A 14,015-nucleotide genomic window follows, 5' to 3' on the forward strand; every position below is an offset into this window, starting at 1 on the left:
GTTCTCTAATTGAGACAATGACAATAAATTTGAATACAATACAATACAATAAGCACGCGGGGAATGAGATCGTTAAAATTACTCTGGCGTCACAAAATGCAGGCAACCTGCAAGCTGTAAGTTTGTGCAGAAATATTCCAATCAACAATAAAACCAATAAACCCAGTAAAAGGCATTTGTGCGTTCAGTCTCAGGTCTAAGGCTTAAGAAATCAACTGAGTGGTGAAACTGGAAGTGACATAGGCTTGAAACGTTTTAAGCTCTCAATTCCTGATATGGTTTGTTTGTTCAGTTCTTATTATATTTGTAAAGTGTGAAAGAATGCTGTTCATATTCAAAGCGCAGAGAGAGAGGCGGCTTTGCTTTTCTTTCCCAGGCCTCATCAACACAAATTATCATGTGAAAAAGTTGATAGATTGGAAAACTGCCAGTGATGGTACTACTCCAAGCCCATATCATTAGCACATTTTCATTATGCTAATATCATGCAATGTAAAATTGTCAATGAAGGGCATTGTCTGCATTTACAATGGCATTTAAAGATGTAAATAGCTGCAATGAAATGTTGTCCATTATCAATGGTGGTGAATAGCAGGACAAATACTGGGTCTGTCCACACAAGAAACTGCAGGTGCTGGAATGATGAGTAAAATATCAAATACTGGAGTAACTCAAGGAACTGCAGATGCTGGAATCTTGAGTAAAATACAAAGTGCTGGAGTAACCAGGGTGGCACAGTGGCACAGCAGTAGAGTTGCTGCCCTACAGTGCTAAAGTCTAATATTGACAATGGGTGCAGTCTGTACGGAGTTTGTGCGTTCTCCCTGTGACCGCGTGGGTTTCTCCCGGTGCTCCGTTTTCCTCCCACACTCCAAGGACGTGCAGGTTTGTAGGTTAATTGGTGTTGGTGAATTGTCGCTAGTGTGCAGGATAATGTTAGTGTACAGGGTTATCACTGGTCGGTGTGGACTCGGTGGGCTGAAGGGTCTATTTCTGCGATGTATTTCTAAACTCTACACACAAGGAACTGCAAGTGCTGAAATCTTGAAGTAAAGTACAAAGTGCTGGAGTAACTCGGGGAACTGCAGATGCTGGTATCATGAGTAAAATACAACGTGCTGGAGTAATTCAAGAAACTGCAGATGCTAGAATCCTGAGTAAATTTCAAGGTGCTCGACTAATGCACAAGAACTGCCGATGCTGGAATCTTGAGTAAAGTATAAAGTACTGGAGTAACTCAAGAAACTGCACGATGCTTGGCTCCTACACTTTTTATGTTACTGCATATGTCCAGTTGCTACAAAACATACTCATGTGTGTGTTTTTTATTGTGCAAATAGAACTTCTAATCCAAGCACATAAAGACAAGGAGAGACTGAATTATTTTTTTAATGGGGACTAAATTTAGTTTTAGTTTATAATGCAATCAAAAAGAACTGTAGATGCTGGTTTTGTGTCTATCTTTATTTGAGTTTAGTTTAGTTTAGTTTGGAGAAACAGCGTGGAAACAGGCCTTTGGGCCCACTGAGTTCACCGACCAACGGTCACACATACACTACTTCTATCCTACACACTCTGTTTCAGCTTTCCTCTCCACCCCCACTACAATCAGTCTGAAGGAGGGTCAATACCTGTCCATTCTCTCGACAGATGCTGCCTGACCTGTTGAGTTGCTCCATCACTTTGTGTTTTACCTTAAGATTCCAACATCTGAAGTCCATGTTTGGATATGGATTGGCATATGGTTGGACAAAGGTCAGAGATTAAAAAAACAAAAGGTAGTAAGGTAACGGGAGAAGATGCCCGAGGAAGGAATATTGGTAGAAGGGGACCAATCTGGCTTCACATTTCATGCCTCTTTTCTCCTTTTAACTACCATTTGTCTTTTCATCTCTGGCTTTTGTCGACCCATTTGCTAATCAACCCCCACACACCCTGATCCAAGATGGCGCCCACACCAGGAGACTCTTAGTGTGTTGGTCACAGAAGTGGATCTGGAATCACGCATTACAATTGTTCCACTCTTTTAAACCTCTATTCTAACAAATCTGCACACTGTGGACAGCTCAATTGTAATCATGTATAGTCTTGCCACTTACTGGTAGCATACATCAAAAGCTTTTCACTGTACTTCAGTACCCGTGACAATAAACTAAAATGGCAAGTATCCAATGAAAACTTAGTATTAACTTGCCAGATGTAGATATAAGGAACTGCCAGTGCTGGTTTTTCAAAAAAAGAAAAGTACAGGAGTAACTCTGCAGGTCAGGCAGCATCTCTTGAGAACATGAGTAGGTGAGGTATCGGGTTGGGACCCTTTTTCCGATTGACTTCAGTCTGAAGAATGGTTCCGACCTGTCATGAGATGCTCCATGACCCACTGAGTTACTCCGGCACTTTGTATCATTTGCCAGGCTTTGTCCTGTGGCCACCAGCTTTCCCCTCCCCCCACACTACAATTAGTCTGAAGAATGGTCCCAACCAGAGACGTCGCCCGCCCATGTTCTCCAGAGATGCTGCCTGCCCTGCTGAGTTACTCAAGCACTTTGTGTCCTTTTTATTTGGAAACCAGCCTCTGCTGTTCCTGGTGCAAAGAATAACATTACTTGCACATCCTGTGCTGCTCTGAATCTGAACAAAAGTCTGGTGTACTCTTGGCATAGTCGTCCCGGGGTGTCGAAGGTCCAGCTCACAGGATGGCGCTGTTACTCAGCTTTCAACAACCCTGCCCTGCTGTTCTGTTGGTCAAACCACCTGCTGTAGACCCTCACATTGGGACAGGCGATGGTTTATACCGGTCAGCCTGCTAGTTATTTATAGAACCCCTGACAATGCAGCGAGGTGCCTTTCTCCATGTGCATTGCGAATAGGCTTCCTCTAATGATCAATAAGTTAACTGTTTGCGTAAAACAAAACAAATTAAAGCACACATTGTTAACAACTTTCGTACTTGTTTCCTTGCTACACAAATTCAAGAGAGGGCAGCACAGTGGAGTAGTGGTAGAGTTGATGCTTTACGGCGCTAGGGACCCAGGCTTGTCCATAGAACCACAGGTTACACACTACAACACAGTGTGAGAGTCCCATATACAGTCCAAAGACAGTAGCGGTGGACTGTTCGACCTGCTGCTTTACGGCGCAAATAGGGACTCAGGAATAGTTGCTTTGTCCATATATCTACCTATAAATCAGGTTCACACACACTGACTACACCGCCCAACACGGACTTCCATCTGTATATGTTTGTAGCGCCGCAGAATTTGTGCACCTATTCCCCCCCCCCATCTCCCTTCTGTTTTGTTTTTCTGTTTCTTGTTTTTTGTGTAAAATTGTATTTTGGCACTGAGTACGAGCAGCTTTCAGTTTCACTGTACATGTATAGTGATAATAAATGGCATATCTATATCTATATCTATATATACTAGCCCAAGTGGGACCCGTTGGGTCCATGTCACCCCAAACGCAATATTCCACCACTCACCCATAGCCCCCGACAGCGTAGGCGTGGCTGACGAGTTCCCGTTGTGACGACAGAAATCCCCGTTGTGACGCGAGTGAAGCCAACCCTCCCCAACTGCGCCTCGCCATCCCTCCTCCTCCATTCCCCCTTATCCCCGGCACTCCCTCCCCCTCCTTTTGACCCTCCCTCTTCTTTCCCCTCTCCTCCTCCCCTCCCCAATCCCTCCGTCACCTCTCCCTCCTTCTCCTTTCCCCTCCCCTCAGTCACTCCCTCCCTCCATAACCCCTCTTCCCTCCCTGCCGCCTCCTATCCATCTATCCCCCACCTCCCCCACTCCTCGCCTCCCCCTATTCCACCCTCCCTCCTCACCTCCCCCACTGCCCTCCTCTCCTGGGTTTTTAGGTCAATCGGCCTCTGTAAATTGCCACTAGTGTGTGGGGAGTGGATGAGTGTGGGATAACATAGAACTAGTGTGAACGGGTGATCAATGGTCAGCGTGGCACAAGGGCCTGTTTCCATGCTGTATCTCTAAAATTACAACTTTAAATTCCAATCCCTGGCTCTTCATTCTTGCAACTACCACTTCAGAGGCAGCTGGGATGACGACTATCCTAGTGAAATGCTTGTTTCAGATCACTGCAAGAGAATTTGACTTCCGTCATCCTAGGGGTAGGACATTGGCATTTGACTCAGTGGGCCAGAGGGCCAGTTTCCATGGATGTATCTCCAAAACTAAATCTAAAAACTAAAGAACAAGATTTAAAAAAATAGTTGAAATATGTAATATTATTTTGTAAATCATTGCATTGAATTAAATTAATTTTCTGCATTCTCGGGAAAAGATTGCAATTATATTTTTTACTCCATAATTTCATGTGTTTTTGCAGCAGTGAATAAAAAGGACAAGCAGATAGTGTGTGGCTGATCCAACAATGAACCCCCCAGCTTGATCTCCAGAGGATAGTCTATATAAAGTAGAACAGTGCAATCATAAAACCCCTCCCCCTCGCACGCAAAGAATTCCCTCCTCTTTCCTTGACCTCTCGACGTGACAAAATGGAAACATAATCAGCGGCTGGTGACAGTTGTTATGGGAGAAGGGGGGGAGGTAATGATAATGCCAGCCTAATGCGTGGTCTCGACATCCGAAAGGTCAGTCCTCCCCTCCCCACCCCTCTGCCAAAAAAAAGAGACCATCAGAGTGAGGATAGCAAATCTCCTCTGGGCTCCTGCCTTTGCTCTTTTAGTCCCATGTATTTATAGCTGGGAACAACTGTTACTTAAAATGGAGATTTAAATAGGAGGAGGTGGTATGTGTGCATTCACACCCTGCCTCTTATCTGTTCTTCCTTCATACGCTATCGTAACATGCCCCTCTTTCTCTCTCCCTGTTTCTCCGATCAGGGACTGTAAGCAGAACTGGAAGGGAAAGGCGAGGATATTTTTTTGGTTATCCCTACCTCTTTTGTTGTTTGTTTTGCTCAGTGAATAGTATATAAGTTTAACTTTTCCCAATGAAGGGCACTTGGCTATGCCTGGCCGTCTTTTCCCTGGCCTGCCTCTGCTGTAGGGCGGAAGACGGTCTCCACTTCCCCAGGTATGACGGAAAAGACAGAGTTGGCATCGTCGACATGAAAAACTACCAGAAGCTTTTGCAAAAGTACGACATCCTGTGCCTCATGTACCATCAGGCGGTACCTGCAGGAGATAAAGTTGCCCAGAAGCGCTTTGACCGGGCCGAGCTGGTGCTGGAGGTGAGGACATGTGTGTTTTCAAAATAGGTGATGGGGGGAAGTGATGGAAGGGAAGAGGAAGGAGGGGTGGATGGTTGCAAAGAATGTACATTATCCGGAGACTCACGGGAAAGATGATGCTTTAATATGTGTTTAAATACAAGAGGCTGAAGATGCTAAAACCTTGAACAAAACACCAAATGCTGGAGGAACTCAGCGGGTCAGGCAGCATCTGTGGAGGGAACGATAGACGGACTGGAGAAGGATCCCAAGTCGAAATGTCACCAGTCCATGCCTCCACAAATGCTGCCTGACCCGCCGAGTTCTGCCAGCACTTTGTGCTTTGATTTGGTTAAAAAGGTTCTCTGCTTGAGTGGTGTAAATAGTTAAATGTGTAGAAGGTAAAGTAAAGCACTGGAACTTCAAAGACTGCGTGCCTTTCTCAGTCTGGCGTAGCAGAGATGTGCACAATATAATATTCAAACATTCCCACCAACATATTCCTTTTACTTTTCTTCATTTTATATCTGGAGACAGATGGCAGCTCAGGTCCTGCAAGACAAAAACGTTGGATTCGGACTTGTCGATGAGAAGAAAGAAGCCAAGGTGGCAAAGAAACTGGGTGAGGAACAAAACGTCGGGTGAATTGGCATTTTACATTAACCTCTGCAGAGGTTTCGTTTAGTTTAGTTCAGAGATACAGTGCAGAAACAGGCCCTTCGGCCCACCGAGTCTGCACCGACCAGCGATCCCCGCACATTAACACTACCCTACACGCACTAGGAACAATTTACATTTATACCAAGCCAATTTACCAACAAACCTGTATGTTTTTGGAGTTTGGCAGGAAACCGAAGATCTCGGAGAAAATCCATGGGTTCACAGGGAGAATGTGCAAACTCCATACAGACAGCATGGGTAGTCGATATCGAACCTGGGTCTCCGGCGCTTCAAGCATTGTAAGGCAGCAACTCTACCGCTGTGCCATCGTGCCGCCCGTGATAGAAACAAAATACTGGAGTAACTCAGAGGGTCAGGCAGCATCTCCAGAGAAAATAAATAGATGACATTTCGGGTCGAGACCCTTCATCAGACTTCATCACCATCATCAGGGTCGGATAAAGGGTCTTAACCCAAAACAACACCTATTCCTGCCTGACCCACTGAGCTACTCCAGCATTTTGTGTCTATCTTCAGTGTAAACCAGCATCTGCAGTTCCTTCATACCCATTTTGTCTGCAGAGGTGATTTCACCCAACTTACATGCCACTGCCATTGTAACAGTGGCCCCAGGCATTCGCCACAGTTAGTTTAGTATATTATTGTCGTGTGTACCAAGGTATAGAAACGCTTTTCTGTTGCGTGCTATCCAGTCAGTGGAAAGACTATATATGATTACAATCAAGCCATCCTCAGTGTACAGATAGAGGAGAGGCAGAATAACGTGTAACATTAAATGCAAGATCTAGTACAGTCCGATTAGAGGGTCGATGGTAGGTCAAGACTGCTCTCTAGCTGGTTCAGTTGCCTGCTAACAGCTGAGAAGCCGTCGGCCCTGAATGTGGAGGTGTTTGTATTTAACTTGCTTTTCAAACAGAGACTAAGAAAGCTAACAAACCGTTCCCTTTTTAAATTCTGTGTCCACAGCCATCCTTCCTGTGGGGGTTGGAGCTTACAAATGCTCTTAAAATCATCATCCCTGGAAGGTGCTGATTACCACGTTTGATTTTGTTTCCCCACACTTGTCCAGAGTAGCTTTCATGATCATTGATTGATTCATTGATTGATTGATCTAAGGATATAGCATAGAAACTGGCCCTTCGGCCCACCAAGTCCACGCCGACCATCGAGCACTTGTTCCCGCGCGGTCAGAGGGAGAATGTGCAAACTGCACGTATATAACATCCGAGGTCAGGTTCAAACCCGCGACCATGGCGCTGTGAGGCAGCGGCTCTCCTCACTGCACCACTTTGCCGCCAACATCATATTTATCATAGTCATGGAGTGATACAGTGTAGAAACAGGCCCCTCGGCCCAACTTGTCCACACTAGTACAATGTCCCAGTTACACTAGTACTACCTAAACGATGGGGTAGTCCCAGCCTCAACTACCTCTTCTGGCAGCTTGTTCCATACAACCACCACCCTTTGTTATTTATGAAAGGATGTAAATAAGGGTATTGTGTCTGCTGTAAGACCTTTTTCTGAATTATGTATGTCCTGCAGCTGATCTACCATAAATCTATAGAGTTAAGATACAGTAGATTCCTTCACCAGTATTAGTTAAATAAATCGTGCAGTCCTTTAGTTTAGTTTAGTTCAGAGATACAGCGTGGAAACAAGCCCTTTGGTCCACCAAGTCCACGCCGACCAGCCATTGCCATACACAAGCACTATCCTACACACTCACTAGGGATCATTTTTACCAAAGCCAATTAACCTATAAACCTGTTTGTCTTTGGAGTGTGGGAGAAAACCAGAGCACCCAGAGAAAACCCACGCAGTCAAGGAAGAAGGTATAAACTCTGTTTAGATAGCCCTATAATCAGGATCGAACCCAGGTCTCTGGCGCTGAAAAGCAACAACTCTACCTCTGCACCACCTTGCGACCCCAAATTTAATTTATTGATTTGCCAGTTAGTTTGCTGTGTGTATCTTGGCCTGTTTTCTTCTCTGTAAAGTGAAATATGATGCTTTTAAAATGTGTTTATATAAAGTGTGCCTGCCTTAAATGTACATTGACAGTTGCAATGGTGGTCTAGTAGAGTTGGCTTTAGACATGGGTGGAGATAAATGTGGTTTTGGCATCATGTTTAGCACAGACATTGTGGGCAGAAGGGCCTGTTCCTGTGCTGTACTGTTCTTAGCTCCAAGCAGGCTATCATGAGACAGGGAGTTATCCCACCAACTGTGGCAACTCCTATTTAGCGTCTGAACAAGCCTGCACCATAAGGTGTGCCCTACACACAGTAATCAATGCTGAATGTGCCAAAGGCAAGCTCAAGCAATGCTTAGAGAGGTTTAGACAATGAACAATCAGAAAAATGATTGCAATAAAGAAGTAGGAACAGAATGGACTAATTAGGGATAGCCAGCACGGCTTTGTTTGGTTTAGTTTAGAGATACAAGGCAGAAACAGGGCCTTCGCCCCATCGAGTCCATGCCGACCAACAAACCACGTACACTAGCACTATCCCACACACTATGGACACTTTACAATTTTTACCAAAGACAATTAACCTACAAACCTGTAAGTTTTTGGAGACTGGGAAGAAACCGGAGCACCCAGGGAAAGCCCATGCAGTCACGGGAAGAAGGTACAAACTCCATCTAGCAGCACCTTTAATCAGGATTAAACCTGGTTCTCTGGTGCCGTAATGCAACAACTCTACCTGTGCACCACTGTTCCACCCTGTACATGGTAGGTCGTGTCTCACTAACTTGATTGCGTTTTTAGTGGAAGTCACAAAGGAGATTGATGAAGGTAGTGCGGTGGATTTTGTGTACGTGAATTTGAGTAAGGCTTTTGATAAGGTCCCTCGTGTAGGTTGATCCACAAGATTAAAATGTATGGGATTCACGAAGACTTGGTTGTATGGATTCAGAACTGGTTTAGGCATAGAAGTCGGAGGATTGTGGTAGAAGGTAAATAGTTTGGCTGGAGGTCTGTGGCCAGTGGAGTTCCACAGGGATCTGTGCTGGGACCTCTGCTGTTCGTGATATATATATACAAATGACTTTGACGTAAATGTAGATGGGTTGGTGAGTAAATTTGCTGACTACACCAAAATTGGAGGAGTTGTGGACAGTGAGGACGGCTGTTCTTAGTGGAGGAGTGAATTCAGAAGAGATGAAACAAAACGAAAGCGGAGATCGGAGAGAATGAGGGGCTTTTCCGGGGAGAAATCTTGGTGAATGTACGAAATCAATAGACAATGCCCACTTTAAAAGTAACATGATTGGAGTGGAACAGGGTAAAGAATGGTGAAAGGCCAGGGAAGTAATGTAAGTTCTACATTGTCGTCTTAGTAGTAATGGTGATGGTTAGTGTATTCACAGGAGGAGGCTATAGTAGGCGACAAAGACTCATCAGGCTTGAGAACCTGAAGGGCATCACAGTGGTGCAATGGGTAGAGCCACTGCCTCATAGCAACAGAGACCCGGGTTCGATCCTGACCTCCCACATTCCAAAGATGTGCAGATTTGTAGGTTAACTGTCTTCTGTAAATAGTGTAGGCTTCTGTGTAGGATAGAACTAGTGTGAACAAGTGATCGATGGCCAGCTTAGCCTTGATGGGTCGAAGGGCCTGTTTCCATGCTGATTCACTAAACTAAACACTGCAACAATAAATGACCACTGCTCCCTCCACCTTTCATTATCAACAGTTGATTCCATGCCACCGTTCATGTTGCAACAGTAGTCAATGTTTAGACATGGCTTGTCTGAAGGCATCAAAGATGATTCCCAGCCACAATAATTGGGATGGCCACATTTGTGTAAGGAATGCCCTTCAGCTAAAAACATGCTGTATCAATTTTGGAAAGCATCCTGCATTACATGTAGAGACACGCAACTCTGTCCCTGTGGGTTAACGCTTGTCCATTTACATCTAATGGGCCTGTCCCACTTAGGCGATTTTTTAGGCAACTACAGTTTGTCTAGTTTGTCGCCACATGTTCGCTGGTGGTCGCTAGGAGTAGTCTCCTCAGTCGCGCAAAAAGTCGTGGCGTCTTTCTGGTCGCCACAAAATTTTCAACATGTTGAAAATATTTCGGCGACAGTGGGTTTTTTACGCCAATGAGCTTAGCTTGACTTCGCCTAACGTAGGTTGTCGCCAGGATGACGTAGGTTGTCGCCGTTTTTTCAGCGACCTGCTACGACTATGACACTCCCCGGCAGTTGCCTAAAAAATTGCCAAGTGGGACAGGCCCATAAGGATCCTTTTAATGATCTAGTAGACATTGATAAACATTGATTAGAGTCTAGAGTCATGCAGCATGGCACAGGCCCTTCAGCCCAACTTGCCCATGTGGACCAAGATGCCCCTACTACGCAAGTCCCACCTGCCTGTGTTTGCCCCATATCCCTCTCAACCTTTCCTATCCGTGTACCTGTCCCAGTACATTTTAAATGTTGTATTAGTGCCTGCCTCAACTACCTCCTCTGGCATCATGATGGATTACTGTCAAGCAACATATTTGACATTAGTCATAGAGTTATACTCATCCAGCATGGAAATAGGCCCACCGCCCAACTCGTCCATGCCAACCAAGATGTCCCAACTAACTAAGTCCCATTTGCCTGCATTTGGACCTTTTCTGTCCATGTACCTGTCCAAGAGTCTATTTAATGTTGTTCTAGTACCTGCCTCAACTACCTCCTCTGGCAGCTTATTCCATATACCTACCATCCTCTGTGAAAAAGGTGCCCCTCAAGTTCCTATGAAATCTTACCTGTCTCACCTATGTCTTCTGGTTCTTGATTCCTCTTCCCTGGATAAGAAAAAACCTGTGCATTCATGCTACCTATTCCCTCATGATCTTGTACACCTATATAACATCACCCCTCAGCCTCCTGCATTCCAAGGAATAAAGTCCTAGTTTACCCAACCACTCCCCGCAGCTCAGGTCCGCGAGTCCTGGCAACATCCTCCTAGGATGTCACTAGGCATTGAAGGATATTCACTATCTGTGTAAATTTAATTTATTGAGATATCAATTTGAAATATAAGAAATGTTTTAACATTTAAGTAAATGCTTCTAATCCAATCGTTCTTTCCACCCATTTCACTTTATAAGCATGACGTGGCAATAAATTCACTGATTCTAATTCTCAGCCCAGCTTGTTCAGTCTGATCAACTAAGAAGATACATATGTTTGACGTCCCCTCAAATCCTTGGTTTCATTTGCTGTAACTTCTGACATAATATGACTATGATTAAATGAATGAGGGCAAAGTAAGATTGAGTGATTGATTGATGGATGGATCGATCGATGGATTGATCGATGGGTCGGCTAATAGCTCAGTTGGTCAGTTGATTGATTGATTGAGTGATTGAGCGATCGGTCGATCGATTGATCGATCGAGCGATTGATTGATTGATTGATTGATTGATTGATTGATTGATTGATTGATTGATTGATGGATGGATGGATGGGTGGGTGGATACAGGCCCTTCAGCCCATTGAGCCCATGTTGACCATCGATCACCTGTTCACACTAGTTGTACATTATCCCACTTTCTCATTCACTCCCTACACACTTAGGACACTTTACAGAGGACCAATTAACCTACAAACCCGCACGTCTTTGGGATGTGGGAGGAAATTGGGCCTGTCACAGGGTGAATGTGCAAACTCCGCACATAGACGGCACCCGAGATTAGAATCGAACCCCGGTCTCTGGTGCTGTGAGGTAGCGGCTCTACCAGCTGCGCTACTGTGCATGATTGGAATCGAGGATCATAGTGCGGAGGTGGTGTGTGTTCCATCTTTTCAGACGTTACACATTCTGTTGATAACAAATGGAAGGAATCTGAAAAATCCTTAATGGCTTTTGAGTTATTTATTACGCTGTCCATTACTGCGGGACTGGGGTATTATGACTCTGTACTCCGTCTATCTCAAGGAAACACACATAGAAATAAAGACAGACGTTGCTGAAAATAATTTTAGATGAGTTTACTCATTGCAATTTTATTGAATAGTTGCATTTGAAATAGAATCATACACCACAGAAACTGGCCCAGCCCAACTCGTCCATATCAACCAAGGCGCCCCTTCTAAGCTAGTTCTATTTCCCGCGTTTGGCCCACATCCATCCAAACCTTTCCCATCCATGCACTCGTCAAAGTGTCTTTTAAATGTACATCCACATTTATAACTTGGATTAATTTGTATCAATAACCACATGAGAGCTTTAGAGTTTAGTTTAGAGATACAGCATGTAAACAGGTCCTTCGGCCCACCAAGTCCATGCAGGGAAATGATCTCCCATATACTAGTTCTATCCACACATTTACAGAGCACACAGAGAAAACCCACGCAGTCACAGGGAGAACGTGTATACTCCGTAAAGGCAGCATCAATAGTCAGGATCAAACCCAGGTTTCTGGCACTGTGAGGCAGCAACTCTATCCCCGCACCTATGTGCCACACCTTATTGTTTTTCTGGGGGGAGTGGGATGGGGAGAATGCTATCGGATCATTTAAAAAAATACCATTAAAAATCAAGTTTTTTTGGCGCCTTAATATAAAAGTTATTTTACGGAGAAGAATTTTATGCGTGACAGTACTGTACCCGTGGTCAAGATCGAACCCAGTTTTAATTTTAGAGATACAGCGTGGGCACAGGCCCTTTGGCCCACCAAGAGCACGTAGTACACTAGTTCTATCCCACACATGAGGGACAATTTGTAACCTGTCTTTGGAATGTGGAATGTGGAGCATCTGGGGAAAACCCACGCGGTCACAGGGAGAACATACAAACTCGTTAAGGGCCTGTCCCACTTATGTGTCCTTGGCACGCAAATTACGCGACATCGTGGTCGCGTTGAGCCGTGATGGTCCTGCGAAGGTCGGGCGCGATTACATGCGTGCGCACAGGCGTCTGGAGCATGTGACGTCATTTGAAGATGGACACAAAGCTGGAGTAACTCAGCAGGACCGTCAGCATCTCTGGAGAGAAGCAATGGGTGACGTTTCGTGTCGAGACTCTTCTTCAGTCTGAAAAGAAGGGTCTTGACCCGAAATGTCACCCATTGCTTCTCTCCAAAGATGCTGCCGGTCCCGCTGAGTTACTCCAGCATCTTGTGTCTATCTTCAATTTTCTTGGCCCCGCTCTGGGAGTAGAAGTGGGGGCGGATCCGGACCGCAACGGCCGTGAGCCCCAGGCCGAGCTCGGCGATCGTTTGTCTGCTTCTGCTGCTGTTGAAGGTGAGACGTTGCGTCGCACCAGGGTCTTGGGACCTGTCCCACTTTGGCCGTCAGTTACGCGACAGGCCGTTGGCGCGCAAAGATTTAGTTCACTGCAAGAATTTCGGAGCCCCGAGCAATGTCGCGCACAACTACATACCCCTCCGCGCTTCTAAGTGAGACCGCCCCCGCACGGACATACAATGCCCATACGCCTCAACACGGCCACGAGGTCACGTAATTTGCGTGCCAAGGACACGCAAGTGGGACAGGCCCTTTGCAGACAGCAGCCGAGGTCAGGATCGAACCCGAGTCTCTGGTTCTGTAAGGCAGCAATTCTACCTCTGTGGCACTGTGCCGCACAATGATAATCTCTTACTCGGTTATAACAGACAATCAGCAATGATGGACACCATTACCCCCCACCCTCCCGCCATAGCCTGTTATAACCATGGTTTACTGTACATTGTAGTAGTCTGACCTAACCATTCTCTATTCCACTTACAGTTCCTGTTTCTTCACAGGTCTGATAGAAGTTGGGAGTGTGTATATCTTTAAAGGCGATCACCTGATTGAGTATGATGGTGAGCTGTCTCCTGATGTCCTGGTATCATTTCTTCTAGACGTGAGTAAAATAACAATCATTGACACTATTGCCTTGTGTGGCCTTATTTTCAAGATTAACATGTTTTGTTTTCTCAATTTTGTATTCCATGGTCTCATGGTCATAGGCACCTTGCCCATATCTACATGTTATTCATAGCTGTGTTTAGTTTAGTTTAATTTAGTTTAGTTTATTGTCACCTGTACCGAGGTACAGTGATAAGCTTTTGTTGCATGCTAACCAGTCAGCAGAAAGATAATACATGGTTACAATCGAACCATCCACAGTGTACAGATACAGGTT

At 45.1% G+C, this 14,015-nt stretch overlaps 1 protein-coding gene across 1 annotated transcript in view; it reads left to right on the forward strand.

Annotated features, from left to right (window-relative positions):
- The first annotated feature begins 4,542 nt into the window (after positions 1-4,542).
- Positions 4,543-14,015, forward strand: part of casq2 (calsequestrin 2) — a 31,156-nt gene continuing 21,683 nt past the window's right edge. The window contains exons 1-3 of the mRNA XM_055644672.1: positions 4,543-5,214; positions 5,731-5,815; positions 13,633-13,733. Of these exons, the coding sequence (XP_055500647.1) occupies positions 4,975-5,214; positions 5,731-5,815; positions 13,633-13,733 (426 nt within the window). The 5' untranslated portion in view covers positions 4,543-4,974. The remainder of the gene's footprint in view (positions 5,215-5,730; positions 5,816-13,632; positions 13,734-14,015) is intronic.

This window comes from Leucoraja erinacea, chromosome 13 (genome assembly GCF_028641065.1).
Source record: "Leucoraja erinacea ecotype New England chromosome 13, Leri_hhj_1, whole genome shotgun sequence".
NCBI lineage: Eukaryota > Metazoa > Chordata > Chondrichthyes > Rajiformes > Rajidae > Leucoraja > Leucoraja erinaceus.